The 19643-nt window shown below is 46.9% G+C and overlaps 1 protein-coding gene across 1 annotated transcript; it reads right to left on the bottom strand.

Moving 5' to 3' along the window:
- Positions 1–1190: 1190 nt before the first annotated feature.
- Positions 1191–19323, bottom strand: LOC139218697 (AP2-associated protein kinase 1-like). The gene is made up of 20 exons (XM_070850362.1): positions 19164–19323; positions 17446–17564; positions 16052–16160; positions 15702–15844; positions 15243–15364; positions 14865–14946; positions 14538–14670; positions 14333–14436; positions 14012–14094; positions 13717–13877; positions 13149–13264; positions 12708–13013; positions 12421–12560; positions 12122–12330; positions 11941–12030; positions 10653–10748; positions 10140–10247; positions 9814–9984; positions 8256–8363; positions 1191–3129 (listed from the first exon to the last, which is right to left on the bottom strand). The coding sequence occupies exons 1-20, from the start codon at positions 19321–19323 to the stop codon at positions 2450–2452; spliced, it is 3240 nt and encodes a 1079-aa protein (XP_070706463.1). The 3' UTR covers positions 1191–2449.
- Positions 19324–19643: the final 320 nt, after the last annotated feature.

Below are 19643 nucleotides of genomic sequence, written 5' to 3' on the forward strand. Positions count from 1 at the left end.
GATACTCTGTTCCCAATTAAATGATGGATGGCTAGATTCCATTTAGCTGCTTCACTCTCACTGTCAAACTGTCATGGCCATGGGGGTGGGGTGGGGTGGGGTGTAGGTCAAAAGGACGAAGAAGAAGAGGAGCTGAAATCACCTGTGCAGGCTAAAAACAAAGAAACCTTAAAGGGACTTGTTGGTGTGGGGGCTGCGTCTGCTCTCATGTCTCTCTTTTGGAGAAAGAGGGAGAGAAAACATATTTGCCTGTGATCAAAATATGAGAAAGAGTCCAAACTACAAGAATGAGGCGTCTTTATTTCGTTCCTGGCTTCAGCAGACGACCAGCTGCTGCTTACGGAAAAACTACATAAATGTGCAGGAAAAGCATACGTGGGCGCCTCTGCTGTGCAGGAAAAGTGCTCACAGCTGGAATGTAGATGAGTTTATATATTTCTAACGCTACTCCTAAATATGTTAAACAGGGCAATCAGATGCCTACAGACTCACTCTATATACAACGAGGTAACTTGATTCTCTGAGTCTGTGATTATGCAACAAGCCCAGAGCAGCCAGACAGCTGAGCCTTATTCCACTGAGATCTCCTGAAATATCTTTTCCGTGTGCTTTCCTTAATTTCACTTCTCTTCTGATTTGGAGACGGACTTCATGGAGGCTTCTGAGAGAACAATAAAATCAGGCGCCATGACGTGCAGGAGGGGTTTACACAGCTCGTCATGAACATACTGAACATCGTACAACATTACATTCTCTTTTGTCCATTTCTAAAGGACAACAATGTGACACAGACTCAGCACAGTGGGGGCAGCAACCAGTATGGGGCTCTGTTGCGCACCACTGACGTCAGGCAGCTCCTCAGATAATCAACCAGCGCAAAGCCGGCTCTAGCCATAATGGTGCCCTAGGCGAGATGCGCACCGATCACTCTCCCCGTGCCCCCTCCAAGGTGTAGGACGGGGGGCGCCACTCGGGGATTCAAATTATTACCGGCAGCGCCCCTCCAGCAGCTGGCGCTCTAGGCGACCGCCTATATGGCCTATGCCTAGAGCCGGCCCTGAACCAGCGGGTCACTCACTCTGAACTCACTGACAATCTCAGACAGATCCCCTTCCACCCATGTATGTATACTATCACCACACGTTCTCTGTGAAAATCAGCTCTGCAGCTTGTGCTGCTTGAGTCCCAGGTTCATTAAAATCAGTCTCTTTCTAAGCAGAGTGTTTTTGCAATATACCGCTAAAATACCGCTGAACCGTAATGTGAAGAAGGTCTTCTGATTCCACTCTGACGTCAGCAGAGCGCTGGTAGAATCTCCTCTAACAACCATTAACCACCTTAATCAGATGACTCACAGACACAAAAGTGACACAGGAGACAAGAGACGAAGTTCCTGGACCAGAACCAAACATCATGTCCGCATGTGTCTGAGCAGAGAGAAGAACAAGGACACAAACCTGGAATAAAATAAAATACAGAAAAAACACTCTAAAGTAAACTAAAGTTAGTTTTCACTGGCAACCTTTGATATTGTGCAGTATTAACATTCAGAAATACTGTTGGAGGCAGAAATAGTCTCCTCATCTGTGCCACAGTTCAATTCTAAGCATCACACACTGAGAAGGGAGCTCGGTACACATGATTTCTGTGTCTTTAACACTTTGAGTTCTAATGTTGGAAAACATCAGTGAATTACAGCAACAGACCTGATATGTTTCATTCAAAATACATAAGACAAACCACATTAGCAGGTTAAAGAGTCCTTTAATGGCCCCTCAACATTGGTCCCAGCATGATGCTCTCTAGCGACCAACCATTTGGGATTTTACATAAAAATATGTATGGAACATTTACGTTAATGGAGTCATAGCTGTAAAATGCCTTTTCACCATTACATTTACTTGGCTGTTTGCTGTTAGAGTTAGCTGCAGCTCAGATGCTGAATATTGACCAGAAGCCTGCAAACATTTTGGAAAAATGATCGCACTGATATTAAAGGCCTAATCTGTAATTGTAGTGTTTGTGTCAAATGGATTGAGATGTTATTTTATCAGTAAGCTGTGAATGATCTGTGATGCTGTTAAATATTCGTAATGTTTGTGAAGGTCTCACTAAAAAAAACTATATATACTTTATACTTTTAATTTGTTATTTGAATGAAACCGTTTTTATTTACATGCTTACAAAATTAAAGATTGGGCCTTTACCCAAACCCTTTTGATGAGTCTGATGTTGGATCCAGGACCAGTCCTGCATGACTCTGTGGTGCTCAGGATGAAAGACAACCACATGACTGAGGTAGAGCTCCAAGTCTCGTTAAAGGATCATTTCATGCCTATTATACTGCAGCAGAGGTCATGAGGAGACTTTGGGAAAGGGCGTGACGCTGCGACTGAGCCGCACTCTGGCTCCCTCTGAAGTCACAGAGAAAAGCTCGGATGGCGTGTTTTCAGAGATGATCCTGTAGTCCAGGTTTCCCCTGAGAGCATCTGGGCTGAAAGGGGGCAGCAGTAAACGGGTCGTCCAGAGCTCGCCCCCCTATGGTCCAGGCGTGCAGGGGCCCCACCGCCACAGAGCCGACGGCGGCCTGCTGGCCGACCCTGGAGACGACCCGGTGCATCACCACGGGCTGCTGCAGCAGCGGCGTCTCCGTGTGCAGAAGACGTTGATGCTGGGGGGCGGCAGCAGACGATCCTGGTACCAGCTCGCCCTGTTTGGTGGCGCCAGCCCACTGCGAGCCAAACTTGAACACGTGGGGGTTTGTGGGAACAGCTCTGCTGGTGTCCCGCTTCTTTCCAAACGGGGCCTGCTGAAACACATCAGATGCCTCAGCAGATTTATGAGACGCACAAGAGGTACTGGCGGCCATCTTGCCTTGTCTTGGTGGCATTTTAAAAGGGGCGAGCTGGAAGACATCAGAGAAGTCGGGGCTGTGGGGGGGCTGGGGCCAGGACACTGGGTGCAGGCTGGTAGACGGAGCTGCTGCTGCTGCTCTGGGGTGTCTGCTCCTCTCCGCTGAAGGCACCACACATTTGTTATGGACACATGCGGCCGTCCTCTGAGCGTCCACAGCGAGCCGAGGCCCCAGAGAGGCACCAGCCCCGGTGCTGCTGAGCTCCCTCTGCTGGTCTGCATGTGAACAGATGGGACAAATGTCAGAGACAGAGACACGACCTCGGAGTTCAGCTGTCCACTCAGGCTCTCACATGTTAGAGAAAAGATGAAGCATCACAGAGAGAAATGTCAGAAATGTCTCTCTCAAGTGGATCAAACCCAGTGATGTGAAGTCGGGTGGGTTTTAGTGGCTGAGCTCTGTAGATGAGACATGTGATGTTAATCAGCTCACGCAGGTGAGGTGAAACCAGCCCAACCTGCCTGTAAGCAAGACTGTTGAAGAGCAGAGAGTTCAGAGTTTAAAAACATCCAAGAATGATGTACAGTATGTAACTAAACACCTCCCAAGCATTTCTGATGAAGACCCCCTAAATGTTATAATTAAACAGTGGTGAAGTGCTCTGTGGTGGACAAACTATCTGCTCCAGTAGGAGCAGGAGGACCCCCGACCCTTTGGATTCTACTCCCTTCAGGAGCATGAGCATGAAGTTTGGTCTTAATCACTAGTGAATTACAGTTAATGATAAATAAACTAAACACTGACATACAGGACCCCCCCCCCCCCCAAAGACCTGCACACAGACTTTGGGTAGAAGATCTAGAGGCTTAAAGTTGGAGTGAGTCTGCAGCAAAGTTCTTTAAAATGTGGAATATACTGAAATTTACCAACAAAACACTGAATCCGTCTTTTTACATTCATGACGGCAAAATCTTTGAATCAATGCTCAACACGGTGACATTCACATTTGTATTTTATTTGCCGTACCTTTATAATTCTTTCATTATCTCACAAAAATAGAAGGAGCACATGACACCACAGCTCTGACGCAGGTTTGGGCCATACAGACAAACACTCAGAGAATCAGAGAATTGGCCGTGTTCATCGTTGGCAGGAGAGCAGAGAAACGAGGGGCTTCAGCTTCACGTCAAGGACTACCATCCGATTACAGCAGCAGGGAGGGGGCTGCAGGGAGGGAGCTGCAGGGAGGGGGGCTTGCAGGGAGAGAGCTACAGGGAGAGAGCTACAGGGAGGGGGCTGCAGGGAGAGAGCTGCAGGGAGAGAGCTGCAGGGAGGGGGCTGCAGGGAGAGAGCTGCAGGGAGAGAGCTGCAGGGAGAGAGCTGCAGGGAGGGGGCTGCAGGGAGAGAGCTGCAGGGAGGGGGCTGCAGGGAGAGAGCTGCAGGGAGGGGGCTGCAGGGAGAGAGCTGCAGGGAGGGGGCTGCAGGGAGAGAGCTGCAGGGAGGGGGCTTGCAGGGAGAGAGCTGCAGGGAGGATTGCATAGGGGGGTTGCATAGGTCCAAACGGTTACTGCAGATCGTGAAATTGTTCCGAGAACGAGAAAAACAAAAGCAAAACCTCCAGTAACACACCGCTGACACTCTAAAACCCGCTGACATTTGCAGTTTTCACAAATTCACTCGACTTTTAGCCTCAAAGAACATGTGAACAGATCACTGACTCTAACCCAACTACCCTAACCCACCTCGCTCTAACCCTTCATGCTTTAGGCATTGTTCTCACATTCTGGATTTTCAGACCCAGGATTTTTTCTCTGCCACCACCTGGCTGTTAACATTTTATTCCACATTCTATGTGAGTCTGTTTGTTTCCTAGCTCATCACTCACAGCCCTTGTGGCTTAAATGGGAGTTACTTTGCAGAAGGGAGCGTTCTATCTCACAGAAACACGCCTCCTCTGGACGTTATGACAAAATGAAAACATGATGCTGCCTGAAAACCAAACTGCAGTGATGGTTGTCTGCTGTAATGGATTATTAACCCTTTCAGAGATTATTAACCCTTTCACAGATTAGCTCTTCACTCGTTAGCAGTCACAGATTCTCTTAACTGAGACAGGGAGCACAGACGGCGAGGCTGGGGAGCAGTAAGCCAATTTGTACCCAGCTCTTGGAGAGGGGGGGTGGGTGGGTGTAGCTCTGACTTCCTGAGAGTGTTTTTGGGGGGGGTGGGGGGGGCTGTGCTTTCAGAGGAGAGTTTAAGGACAACGACAGTGTATCCATATTTGCAACAAACAACAACACAAGTAGGCTACTGGAAAACACATCCGATTACTCTGCTACTCTGAGTCTTCACGCACACACACACACACACATCAACACACAGGAACAATACTCAACAACACCGCCATGCTTTTTCTGTTGAGTGTGTGGTCACTAAACCGGAGAGCAAAACAAGGCTTTACAAAGCACAACTTCAGGAAAGAGTTCCAGTTTCATGAGATGAGACGAAGGTTCAGCTCCCACCGTCCAGAAGAGCGTCTGAATAAAAATATAATCCATCATCAGTCCAAACGTCACTCAGGCTCACTGTGTCCAGGAGAGGAGGAGGAGTAAGACTCAGCACTCTCCAGGGGGACAGACACTGGGATCATCATCTACACATTTTAATGTTCTGACAACTAAGCAGAGAAAACCAAGAGAAAAACAACTTTCTCAACACACAACTCCACAAAGAGGAATGAAATATTTAAGTAATCTTCAGTATTTTTCACAGATTATGTTGTTAAGAATCATAGATATTTTTTATTATAGACTAATATTTATTTCTTACATTCATTCTCTAACACTCTATTCATATTAACATTTACAACAGGAAAACAACTTTCATTCATGTATATATCTATATTTATCTATAGATTTATACATGAGACTTAACAGGTAAAGCAATATGTTTTCCACACGTAAAGCTTCATGACAATGACTTCATATATACACAGGAAGAATAACCAGGCCTGAAGTCTGGAGAAGATCTTTTTACAAAAATCAGGAGGAGAGAAATGACAGGAATGTAGGATGGATCGCACAATGTGGAATGAATCTTTGTGTTGATGGCAACAAAAGAAAAGTGAGTGAGTGAAAACCAGTTTCTGTTAGCGCCAAAAGATGACCTGAATAGTCATGAGCGGTCTCTGGATATAAAGAGTAGCTACTGTGTTTCTACTGCTTCCTACTGTTGTTAATTATTCAAATTATTTTCAAGATTTCATGCATCTTCCTGTGATATGGCACGCTGCTATGAACACGGCTAATGGCCCCGGGTCATCATTTAATCCCAATCAGCCTATTGCTTGCTTCGAGGATAAAATTAAAATTATGTTTAAAATACCAGCAAATGAGATCAGGTCTTCGTTTGAAAGGAGGTCACTCAGACATTATTCTATCTCAGAGCTCCACCAGTCAGCAGCTCTCCTCAGCTTATTTTATGGCACTTCAGTCTGATCAGGAACCTGTCTGTGTCCTGCTGGGGTTTAGGGTTAACTCCTCCAACCCTAACCCTCTCGTCACCACAGTAACTTTGCCCGGCTTGTAGAGGACCGGTGTCATGGCGCTGTGGTTTCCAGCCTGTAACTTTGTCCTTTTCCACTCTGCTGCAGCTTTAAATCATATAACATATTCCACCTGACTGCCCTGACAAAGGAACATTTATGCCAGTTTCATTTTACAGCAGAGATGAACAGACCTCACTGAACAAACTGTCTCCTGTTGAGACTCACGGCAACTTGACCACATGCAGCCACCGCCGCCGCTCCTTCAGACTCTGCTACATTTTTGTTTTAACCTGCATTTTTTCTGCTTTATTGCTCAAACGTGTCAGAAAAACACTCAGCAGCACAGGAGAAGGAAGGGTGGGGTTCAGATCCTCTGCCCTGCCAGACGAAACCAGAACCAGAACCCAGGAGGACGGAGTCGGTCCTCGTCACCTAAGGCCTAAACCTAACCAAGGTCACAGAAACAGAACCAGGGACGGTGCATCACCTCGATAAGAGCCATGAGATCCCAGATTGGACCTGAGGCTCACCTGAGTAAGGTGGACTGAACGAAATATGACCTGATCCACAACTCTACACAGACCTGATCACCGTCTGGACAGAGAATTGATCACCGTCATCATAATCATTACTATCCTCTTGCTGCTGTTGACTTTCGTCCAGAGTGGGTTAGGGTTATACCCAATGTGTATAAAAACCCGTCGGCTCTAAACATAATTATCTGTATTTACAGTTTGTTCTGTGTGGAGCGTGAAGGGGCAACAGCTTTCATTTGGTTGTGCTTTCATTGTGTCCTAACCCTAAATCCTACCCTAATCCTTCCTCTACCCTTCCCCGACCCTAACCCTGTGTTGGAAAATGAGAAATAAATGAACCTGTGACTGTGAACCTCAACTTTTGCATGGTTTTACTTTAATATGTGCAAATAAATTTGGGGAGGAGAATTTAAAAAGGCAAACTCGACAAATTCACATGTGCACCATAATAACTACAACCACTTACAACTATGCCTATTGTACGTTACAACAATGATCTTCTATTGTTTGCTATTAGACACAATGTAATATTGTTCAAACAATGGGATAGCTATATCATATCCTGATTGACAGAAAAATGGTTAATCTTTAAAGAGGGCGATGTTAGTGTGCTGCCCACTCTTTAACCCATGGACATACAAGACGTGCAGACACTGGGACAAAGAGAAGATGTGAGTGAGAGAGATGGGAGGTGAAGAAAAGACAGATAATGTGGTTGGTTTAGCGGACAGGGCAGGAATGAAGAGGCATTGAGAGGCGAAGGCTGTTTCTACTGTAGGACTAGAATGGAGATGATGGCAGAGGGGAGCAGGAAGCGAGCTAGAACAGTGTTGATTGCGGTTATGCTATGCCGGTCTAGAATCCAATGTTACAGCCTCTATGGGGGAGGGGGGCGCCTATAGGTCGATGAGCTGGTCCACCAGCAGCAGGGAGCGGGCCAAGCTGGGCAGGCTGGATTCAGAGCCGCCACTGTTACTGCGCGAATGGCCTCCTGAAACTGGCCGAAGAGACAAGGGGGAGGCAGGCAAACAGAGAGGGGAAGTAGCAGAGGAGTGGGAGTCACAACAAGCAAACACAGCAGTCGGGGGGGAGGGGGGGTCCACAAAGAGAGGGAGGAGAGAGAAAAAGAGGGCAAAATTTACCCATTTAGCTCTACTGGATTTAAAACATTCTGAACTGTGAGGATGTAACAACAGTGCAGGTTCCTGACCGTTTGACTATTTCACTCATTATTTAGCAAATGTGCATGCAGCCAAGGGAAACCTCCTGAACAGCTATGACCCACCTGAGCTTCCTAACGGAGGACGCAGAGACTTACCCTGGGAGTTCTTTCGGCCCGTGACGGGAATGGGGTCGAACTCATCCTCTGCAGCGGCCTCTGCACTGGCTGTCTGGGACTCGAAGTCTGAGATCAGGAGAGACGAGTCTGCAGATGGTGAAACAGATGAAAAGGAGGATTTATTTATTAGTGCAGCGTAGAGTAGATGCTTCATGGTGGAAACCCATAAAAGCAGCAGCTGCTGCAGAAACACATGGGAGGTGCTGCGGTGGTACAGAGCCTGTTGGATGTGGGGGGGGGGTCTTGAGTAATCAGGATCTACAGTTGGTTCAGAGACCAGTCAGAAACCTTTGTCCCAAATGCTTTCACAGAGCACCCCTCTAAAAAGAAGCTCTAGGCTATTTTCTAACTTCAAAACTTTACTTATATGAAACAGAAAATACCATCTATGTGTTGAAAAAAGCATAACCATCTGAATAGACAAAGTGTCTAATTTTATTGACTTAACTTCTGACCCTCGTGGAGTTCTGAGGACACAGATAACACTCTGCCAAGATGAAGCTGTTAAGCTGGTTAATGCTTCTGCTGCCACCCAGTGGCTGAAAATTTCAGCTTGAGCCACAAATTTCAGTGAAATCAAACTGCACACGACAACACTGAATGAACAAGAGAACAAGAAGTTGGTGAGTTTTTGTAGTTGATCAGAGCTCTTTGCTCTCACTTAATTGAGTTGTTTCTGCCCTCTGTTGTTTACAAAAAGTCCACTTGAAATTACATGTCACCTCTATAAACCACATCCTGTGAAAAAAATCATTGAATATGCATTTCTCCCTTCTGGTTTCTAGTTTTTGGTTTCATGATGGCGCCCCCTATCTTTGCGTGAATTCATTTGACACTTTGTTGTCATTGTTCTCTGTCTACCAGATGGAGACCTTATTTCCAAACAGCCAATCAAATCTACCGTAGACACAGCAGACAGTCACACTGAGCCAGCAGGCCGCTACACAACGACCCACATCAGCTTTCCAGCCACTTCTTCTATTCCAACTTCCAAACATGAACACAGTCACCAAACAAACTTCCTCAGGGGAAAACACCACTGCTAACATAGGCTAGTTAGCTAACGAGCTGCAGCACATTGAACAGCTTGTAAACATAGATGGGCATGTTGCTCTTCATCATTGCTACCAAGACCACATGGTCTACCGTGGGCTCGTAGGTTACAGTACCGGAGCTCAGCCTGCCAGCTGCTGTCATTCAAACTCAAACAGCTACATGTCCCTTCGGCCGGCCGAGACAAACAAGGATGTCTGACGGAAGACTGTTCTTTTAACTTTTAACTATGAAAAACTACTGACAATACATTCAAGCACATGTGTTGGTGCTGTTTTTGACTGAAGGGACGATGAAATAGGATTTCAGTTGTACTCTAATGGATCTTTACAGGTTTTCCTTCTCTGATCTTAAAGGATGCACAACAGTCTGATATTACATTCACAGGAGAACTTAGTCAACATAAAATACAGCAGTAAAATGATCCTTCCAGAGTAAGTGTGACACCTCAGTTGCTACGTGAACAGCAGTTCTTCCTTCCTACCTGCTTTAGGCTGTGTAGAGTCTCCAGACATCAGCCTGATATCATCCAAAGCAGAGGAAGTGGAAGGGGAGGCACACGCGGCAGAGGAGGACGCACTGCTTGCTGCCGGGGGGGCGGACGGACCAGAGATCAGAGAGCAGCCCAGGAGAGACTCGTCAGCAGTGAGAGGGTCTGGGACAGGACAGATGGTAACGTTCAGTCATGTTACAGCAGCCGAGGACACCGAAGGCTGACCTGAACTAACAATAACAGCGAACTGAAGGCACTCTGAATTACAGCTGACTGTAAAAACCACCAAAGACAGAAAAAAATGGACGCACACATACCTTTCCCAGACTCTTCCACGGAGCCTCCGAAGGGGTCAGACAGCGACAGGAGGTCGGGGAGCGTGAGAGAAGACGTGTCTGGAGATTTGAGTCCTTCAATCAGCTTCTCTGAAGACCAAAAGAGAATCAAAACAAAAGAGAGAAAACAAAAGAGACAAATGTGAGAAAAGCATGACAACAACGAAAGACGAAGCAAAAAATAGACAGACACATGATCCAGGCTGACAGCTCGGCCTTCACATGACGATATCAGGGGTCAAAGAGGGTTTAAATTAAAAAAGCGCTGACAAAAGAAACCCTGTCGTTCTGATGAGAGCCAGACTGGCTGCTCCTCATGTCCCTGAACTTTATTTCTTCATTTAGGATAACAGATTTCAGGCTGTGAAGACATTAAGACAAACGTGTTTCTGGGTTCAATGAATGAAACAACATCTGCTGGGTTCATGGTGTACATTTTTACAGTGACTAGAGGAGGACCATCCAAGGAGTGTTTGGATGTGCAGAGATCTTTACCTGGTGCATCTGACAGCTGGAGGGTGCAAAAAGGATCTGGGACAGCCAACAGCGAGCCTCCAGAGTCCACATCCAGGATGGCTGAAGGTCTTTCCACTAGGAAACAGAAGCAGTGATTTACAGTTTCACACATCTATCATCTGTTATGAGGCCTCACAGCTGTATCCCTCCTCCCACCCGTCAAGGTGACATTTATATCCACATCAGTCCAGACTCACATAACAAATGTAGAGCGGACTGTGGAGGAAGGGTTCCCCCTCTGAGTCCACTGTCTGAGGATACAGCAGGCAAACTTTCAAAATAAATCACGAATAAAACTAAAATTTGACTTGACTTGACATACAGCAATTCAGTGATTTCAATCAATCCAAAAGACCAAATAAAAAATAAGCGTTTGTATTTGCTACAGCAGCAGTAATCTTGACATTACATAATTAGAGTAGTGTGTTCATATATGTCTTTCTAACCAAAGCCTTTGTTTCATCTATGTAATGCACAAAGGCAGCGCCTGCTTTTGAAAGCTTCTGAAAGCTGTCAGATCAACGGATCAGGAGTCTGATACCACATTAAGCCCTGTCAGACTCCGTGGGTTCACTGTGTGGATCCGGAGGTTTAGGTCAGGGTCTGATACCACGTGTGGCTTCAGTTCACCATTGAGTTTAAAACAGATATTTTTACTGTACATCATAGTCGGCGGGCAGCATGGTGTCGGTTTGAACACATATTAGACAGCAGCACTGGTGCACACTGAACCATAACCGCATGTTACTGATGTTCTTGGGTAACACTAATAGTATTTTAGTTGCTGTTTGTTCTTTCTCTCTCTCTCTCTGACAGAAAGCCCCCCCCCCTCTGAGCCTGGTTCTGTCGAGGTTTCTTCCCGTTAAAGGGGAGTTCTTCCTCCGCTGTGTCCTAATCTAATCTCTGAGCTGCTCTGTGGGGATTCTTGAATCCTTCCTGTTGAATTCCTGAATCTTTGGTCTCTGAATGAAAGAGTTTGTTCTGAGCTGCTCTTTATGGAAACAGTCTGAGAGAACGCTGTTAAGAATTGGCGCTATTTAAAGATTGATTGGTTGATTGATCGGTCCATTAGATCTGTTTCACTCTGTCGCCTTTGGAAAACTGGATCTGTGGTTGATGTGTCACAGAACTAACTAGTCCATTAACCAACCAACCAGGTGCTGTCGTCAAAATGAACAAGAGGGAGTAGGTGGAAGTCTGAAATGTGGGTCATATTGCTGGTGGTGTGTGGTGGCTGCGGACCATGTCAGGGGGAAGTGTGACATACCGCTGTCTGGGGGCGTATTATTCACGGCAGAAGCCTGCAGGCCTGGTATCAACTCCTCAGGACATGCTGACACATTGTCTGCTGGCAGGTCTGGGAACAATTATTCACAGTTATTACCAGCTGATCACATATTAAAAACAATACACACACACACACACACACACACACACACAGACTTTACCAGCAGGCTTTTTGTCCTCAGCTTTGAAATCCTCTGCAGCAAGGTTGGAGAAGTTGTCGTCGTCAAATGGGTTCCATGCAGGCTGCGTGGGGGTGTTGGTGCCATCGCCAGAAGCAGGAACAGCAGCTCCAGCTTTGCTTTGGTCCTGACCTGTGTCGCCAACGCCAGGCTGAGCAGGCTGGGCGCTGCTTGGTTGAGAAGCAAGTGATCTACAGGAAAAACATCAGAAATAAAACTGAAAGGAAAAGGCTTGAATTTAAACTATGCTGCAGGTTTATTCCAGTGGGCGTGTCACTCACTGACTGAGGGCAGCAACTCCGTCTGTGCCTTGTGGCTGCTCCGACTCACTCACTGGAGCGTCAACAGCGCTGCTTGCTGTGGCGTCACTTGGTACACGATGGTGACTTCGTTCAGTTGTCTTTGGAGAAGCAGGTGGAGTCTGAGCAAAAGGGGCATGGAGAGAAAATAAAAGACGTTTCATGGAAGAGCTTACAAGTCACAGAAAGTCTGAATTGTGTTTTAATGTCCAACAGAAAATGTAAATGTATTGATGAGGCTTGTTGGATGTGAGCAGAGGGCCGCTCACCGTCTCAGCTGTTTTCTGGCTGATGTCAGCAGCGGCAGGCTGAACCTGTGGCTGAGCAGAGGCTGCTTTGCTGGGTGACGGCTGAGCCACTGGCTGGGGGGCCCCGCCGGCCTGTTTACGTCGAGCTGGGCGCTGAGGTGGGGCCGGGCTCGATGGAGTCTGAGCTCCCTGCTGGGAGGTGGCGCTTGCTACAGAGGGAAGGGTGGTCTGCTGCTGAACGACTGACTGAGCCTGTGGTTGGACATCGGCCTTGGCCACTACGGATACGACCGCTGCTGTGTTCTCTGCTCCTGTAGCTGCGGCTGGCTGCAGTGGATATCACACCAACTAACACTCAAAAGGTTGCTTTTGAAAATAATCACGGAGAACTTAGTGCTCCAGGAGCCTTAGCATCTGAGGCTGTATTTGTGTGGGGCTGATACAGGCAGTTTGATGACGTACCTGCTTCTGTGGAGCTGCAGACTGACTTGAATTGTTTTGTGAGTGGATGAGCGGCGCAGCTGAAGCCTTCTGTGACTGCAGAGCAGCAGCTGGCTGAGAGAGGTCTACGCTGACCCCTGTGGGACATTAGGAGCACAGATTCCACATTACTCTACAGCAAGGACCATCTCTAATTCTTCTACAGACTCACAACAAAATAACCGAAACCGGCTTATCTAAGCACTGGAGGCAAGGTTCAGGATAATCTATAAAAGAGGGTTATATAAGCTGCTGATAAATGAGATCAAAGTGTAACAGGTGTGTAACAGGTACAAAAACTGATGTGAAGTGAAGCGGCATTTCATAGTGTGGAGAAAGTCATTACATAATCACTTTTGGCCTGTGGTTAAATGCTTTAATTTGAATGACACTCAACCTGAATGCTTGATCTGCTCCTGTTGAGAGCTGCAGCATTCAATGTGTGCACAAAGGATTAGAAGGATTCCTGTCTTTATGCACATCTTTATTCTAAAGCTCAGCTTCTTTCCTGGTGACGGACGGGAGAATAAGGACAGAGCTCTCTACATACCCACAGGCTGAGCTGCACCACCAGGGACATTGGCCCGCTTGCGCGGGGTGAGGGCAGCAGGCTGGATGGGTAGGATGCCAGCCGCAGGCTGGGCATGGGCTGCTTTGGGCCTCTGGCGAGGGGTGATGGAGGTTTCAGTGGTGGGAATTGGATCTGTCAGTCTGGCAACAAATTGATGCATGTTGGCAAACAACATAATTATCTAAAGAGCATCAGAATACTGACTGTACCAAAGTACAACATGTAGTGTTACTAAAGCTTTAATGGTAACACAGTGCGAGCTGGTCATGCTTGCCTGGGCTTAGCCTGGCTCTTCTTCGCTGCAGCAGCCTCACTCGCTTTGATCGGCTCAGGAAGTTTAGAGGGAATAGAAGAATTCTGGATTACAGAAAAATAAATCGAATTTTAAAAAATACATGTTAAACAGACAAAGGACACCACTAGTGCTAACCAACATTTTCTGCTGATTATTTAGTGCAGATTTTTCTCCCACAGTGTGAAAACTGGTGAGTCAGGCACAGAGCCCAAAGCAGACAGACATGAAAATCAATTCCTGATGAGAGAAAGCAGAGCAAATTCAAATATTTGTGCTGACCCGGTGCTGAAACACACTGACCTTCACATTCTGCACTGGGCAGGTCCGCTGAGCTAGTTTAAAAGCAAAGTGGGACACCTGGTAGATGTCTGGTCTTTTGTCTGGGTCTGGCTCAAGCATGTACCCTGAAAAACACCCCGAAAAAACATGAGTGAAGCTGAGCAGAGAGTGACCAGAGTCAGGCAGGAAATGTTCACACTGTAAAAAGTGTTGGAGGAGGACTGACGAATGAGGCAGTGAAGATCATAGGAGTAGCGGGAATTATCAGGGATGGTGAAGCTGCCGTCACAGATGGCCACCTGGCTTTCACCAAAGGGCAGCGTGAAGAAGCACAACTTGTACAGCAAACAGCCGAGCGCCTGGAAGAGGGGCAGAAACATGGGGGGGGGGGGGGGGGGGGGGTAAATACATATACAATATATATCTGTTGCATAAGAAGCCCTTATGTTAAACCACTGATGGCCGTAATAATAATGGTATCAGTTTGATCAGGTGTCCTATAGCCAGTACTTTATGGTTTCCAGTAATGGAGGCTACTGTCCTCCTCACCCACCCAGATATCGGCCTTTGTGGTGATTATCTTGTTGTTGTAAAGGTTCACCATCTCAGGTGCCCGATATGATAAAGTGGTGTACCTGAAAGAAAAGAGGGGTAAATTAATAGGAAAAACACCTGCTTTTCACGTGACAGTGAAATAAAACCTGATGTGCAGCCCATGCCATTTAAATTTTGCACCAACAAAACCTGTTCAATCAAAGTATGTACAACACTGTGCAGAACCCTACAGTATAAAAAAAAAAAAAATCAATCAATGTACAAAAAAACAACAAAGCTGCTAATGAATGACAGTTCCTGTGCAGCCAAAGCACTAATAACCCTGACCTAAAGGGAGCTGCAAATATCACCAAAGCAGATGAAAAGTGGGACAAACTTTTTAATGTCCTCCTCCACGGCGGCCACGCCTTCAGTCTGGGGACTCTGGAACTTGTTGGTGGCACTGCCAAAGTCACACAGCACATAATGACCCTTGTCATGCAGGAGGATGTTCTCCACCTGTAAATATGGAGGAGACAGTCACATACCAGGAATCAACCCATAACAAGGAACACACATGTAAAGCAGAAAATCTGCGCTGCGATAAAAAGTAACATTTTTATATTACCCACACGGCGTGACGGTAACTGGGCTCTGCACTACTGAACTAATGGAGGGTGTTTTGACATTTGATAGAGCTTTAACTGAAACACAGCTTCACCTCACACAAACATATCAATCATGATGCTTCCAAAGACACCACAGAGAGGCCGTCCACACTCAGGAACCCTAAGCCTGGGCTTAAGGTTATTCAAGGGGTTACCCTGCCCCTAGCAGAGGAGGCAGACTGTGTCACCTTCAGGTCCCGGTGGATGATGGGTGTCTTCCGCTGGTGCAGGCGAGAAACAGCATCACAGGTGTCACAGAAGATCTGAAGCACCTCGGCCTCGGTGAAGCCAGTCTGCAGCCTCTGATTCATCAAATTGACCACCTGCCCCCCTATAACATAACATTCAGTAAGACAATGGCACAAATAACTGAGGACACGAACCTCACAAGTACAAGACTGAATCTGAACTTCTTCAACCACACTGATAATGTGAGACTTATTACTGCAACACAAATCCACTGTGAAACTGAAACTGCTTCCAAACTACAGTCAGTAAATAAAGCAGGTAGCTGCAGCCATTCCCCTTCAGCACTCACCTTTGCAGTAGTCCATGAGAATGAGAACTTCCCATACATCCCTTGACCCCATAGCTGTAATACTGGAGTCCAGATACCCAACTATATTCTTGTGACCTACGAGGTCTTTCTGCAGAGACACAAACACATTTGCAGCATTAACAGGGCGCAGAAAGTTAGTCCCACTGAGCACAGCTCCTGCACACACTGTGAGAGCTGAGAGCTGAGTGGTTACAGCATGGGCATCTTTTATAATCACTTGATGCTTTAATAGTTTCAAGGAATCAAAAATGATGTCACAGAAGTTACACAATTGTTTGGGACAGAGAGAAAAGATGGAGCAGGAAGAGAAATGTCTCCATATTTTTATAATTTTAACTCCTGGGCCCAGGACCACTAAGACACATCAGTCTAACACTAGCAGGGCAGGGCAGGGCAGGGCAGGGCAGGGCAGGGCAGGGCAGGGCAGGGCAGGGCGTGTGCTCAGTGATGCAGTGTGACATCTCCACCTGCAGGGGGAGCTACAGCATAGAGCTGAGATGAGGAACCTGTCAGGTAACTTGGAGGGAAGGCTGTCTGTCTGTCTGTCTGTCTGTCTGTATAAGTGTGTGTGTGTGTGTGTGTGTATCGTGTCACATGATGAAGAATGAAAATCATCTGTAACTTATTATAACGTATTGGATGTAATTCTGTCCAGTGTTTATGCAGTCAGACCATCCACTGCTTCCTTCCTTCCTTCAGACAGAAACATCTCCTTCCCTGCGTGAACTTGATGAATGTGGAGTCCAGTGACAGTGAAATCCTCTCAACTAGAACCTCTTCAACCCTGCAGACAGAATATTTGAGCACCGTGGAGGCTCCCACGTCTGTTCCCCACTAAATACACCCCAGCTCTGCTTGGCCATTTTTACCTGGTCAACAGGTGGGACAGTTTGGGGATATTCTTGGTTTTTCCCCAGCACATGATCATTGTCCACATCAAGTTTCCAGCAGACACACATTCGGCTTTATGTTAAACTATACAAGCATTTGTCATAATTATGTCCCCGCAGAGAACGACTAACTCTTCAGAACCAGAACTTCTTTTTTATCAATCTCATCAATGAATGCTGGAAAAATAACATCTCATGTAGGACTAGATGGTCCTTTAAGAACTGCTGTTCATTCAGAAATCAAAGACGTCTTAGAAGGAGAGCAGGACATATAGGACAAAACTAAGCACAGCGAGAGGCCGATGAATAAACGCCGTACAGCGTCACGCAGCCTGCTGCAGCCGTGCGAGCACCACACTCACAGACAACTTCATCCTGCTTGGGCATTTTGGGCACCTTCACACTTGGGTTTAACCCCCTCTGAAACACCACATGAGCTCAGAGTGAGAACGAGCAGAGAAACATTTCATCTCAGAAACTCACCATTATTTGAATCTCGCATTTGCACACCTGTAGATCGTGCTCGTTGTTGACATACATCCTCTTCAGGGCACAACGCACCCCTTGGTTTGTTCGCACAAGAAACACGATGGCAAAACCACCTGCAGGAGGGAGAGAGAAACCAGGTTAAACCTCAGCTTTCAAAGTGACGACTGACACACCACCAACATCTGGAAAAGAAAACCACCGGACTGAGCCGTCATCAGGACAAAATGTCCCTGGTGAAACTTCAGCATCGAACACTCACAGGTTCTCTAAGGGCATGAGGATTTTGGAAAATTGGCTCTTTTTTTTTTACAACCAGGTACTCCCACAACTGTAGGCCTTTGTCTGCATGTAGCCCTCCATCAGTGCGGAGGACCAGGACCACATGGTGCAGCCTCACAGCCAACATGCATTAGTCATGGCATTGCTGCAGGGCTCTCATACTGTGGAGGCCCAACCATCTGGTACAACTCAGACCACAGATTCACTTTGCCCATTTTAGCTGTGACAGTGACACTGTGCCTTCGACTGCACCGTCAGCCTGAGCCTGGGAGGTGGTCCGGAGCAGCTCTGAAGCTCTACAGGTCTGCAGGAGACGCCCCAGACTGGAACTGAGGGTCTGCATCCATATCTGATACAAATACCAATGTACAGTAAGAGCACACACGGCGATGAGCTGTCCTGTCAGTATTTACAGATCAGATCTGAACATATTTATCGATTGTTACTGTGAGACATAACTACAGTATGTGGGAAAGACAAAAATCTAACAAAAGAGGCGATTATTAGAGTTCGTTCAATCAGGAGCTGCCAGTTCAGGCACGTCTGAGGCAGACAGCTGTCAGTATTCAAGCTGCCATACGCACATCGCTCTCATGTCCTCTTGTCCAGTTCTGGACTCCCATTAGCATGAATGAAGCGTGCACACAAACTACCAGGTACTGTTGGCTCACATGACACTCAAAGAAACTGATTCACTTCTTCAGACTCGTCCACCTTCACTCAGTCATTTGAAATGGGCCAGATAATAACTGCACCAGGTCTGGGTTCAGTCTGGGTTAGGGTTCGGGTTCGGATTCAGGTCTGGATCTGGCTGAACCTCACTCAAACCTGGAGACAGTTATCTAACCATAACACACACACACACACACACACACTCTCTAACCACATCTAACCATAATATAACACACACACATATAACCATAATATAACACACACACATCTAACCATAATGTAACACACACACACACACACACACACACACATATCTAACCATAATATAACACACACACACATATAACCATAATATAACACACACATATCTAACCATAATGTAACACACACACATATAACCATAATATAACACACACACACACACACACACACACACACACACATCTAACCATAATAACACACACACACACACACACATATCTAACCATAATATAACACACACACACCTAACCATAATATAACACACACACACACACACACACACACACACACACACACACACACACACACACACACACACACATATCTAACCATAATATAACACACACACACATATCTAACCATAATATAACACACACACACACATATCTAACCATAATATAACACACACACATCTAACCATAATATAACACACACACACACACACACACACACACACACAGAGGAGGCCAGCCTAGTGTGGCCTGTGCCGCCCTCCTCACCTTCAGCGATGGTCTCCTCCACGGTGACCTGGTGCCGTCCCACCGTGAAGGCTCTGCCGATGAAATTTCCGCCTGCATGGCTGGACCCGGACCCCCCTCCTCCTCCGGACCCGGGCCCAGAGCTCACGAGCTCCCGGCGAGAGTCAAAGAACTTCCTCATGATGTGGAACCCAAACTGGGGGAGAGGAGGTGCTGCCTCGGTGTCAGACACAGGAGCGGCTCGTTTCCTGGACCAGAGCCACCGGACAGCGGGCCAGAGACCGGACCGATCCGACCCTTCAGGCCGGTCCGCCTGCAGCCTCGCAGTATGCACTGATGGCCTTTGTCACTTATGGTGCTGCTGCCGCGGAGACTAACGAGATTTCTGGTGACCAATGTCCCATTTGCTTGCCCACACAAGCCAGTCGGTGATAGCTAGCGCGGCTCGGCTCGGCTCTCTCTCCGGTTATGTAAGAGAGTAAGGCGGCCAAGAGGCTAAAG

This window comes from Pempheris klunzingeri, chromosome 19 (assembly GCF_042242105.1).
Source record: "Pempheris klunzingeri isolate RE-2024b chromosome 19, fPemKlu1.hap1, whole genome shotgun sequence".
Classification (NCBI taxonomy): domain Eukaryota; kingdom Metazoa; phylum Chordata; class Actinopteri; order Acropomatiformes; family Pempheridae; genus Pempheris; species Pempheris klunzingeri.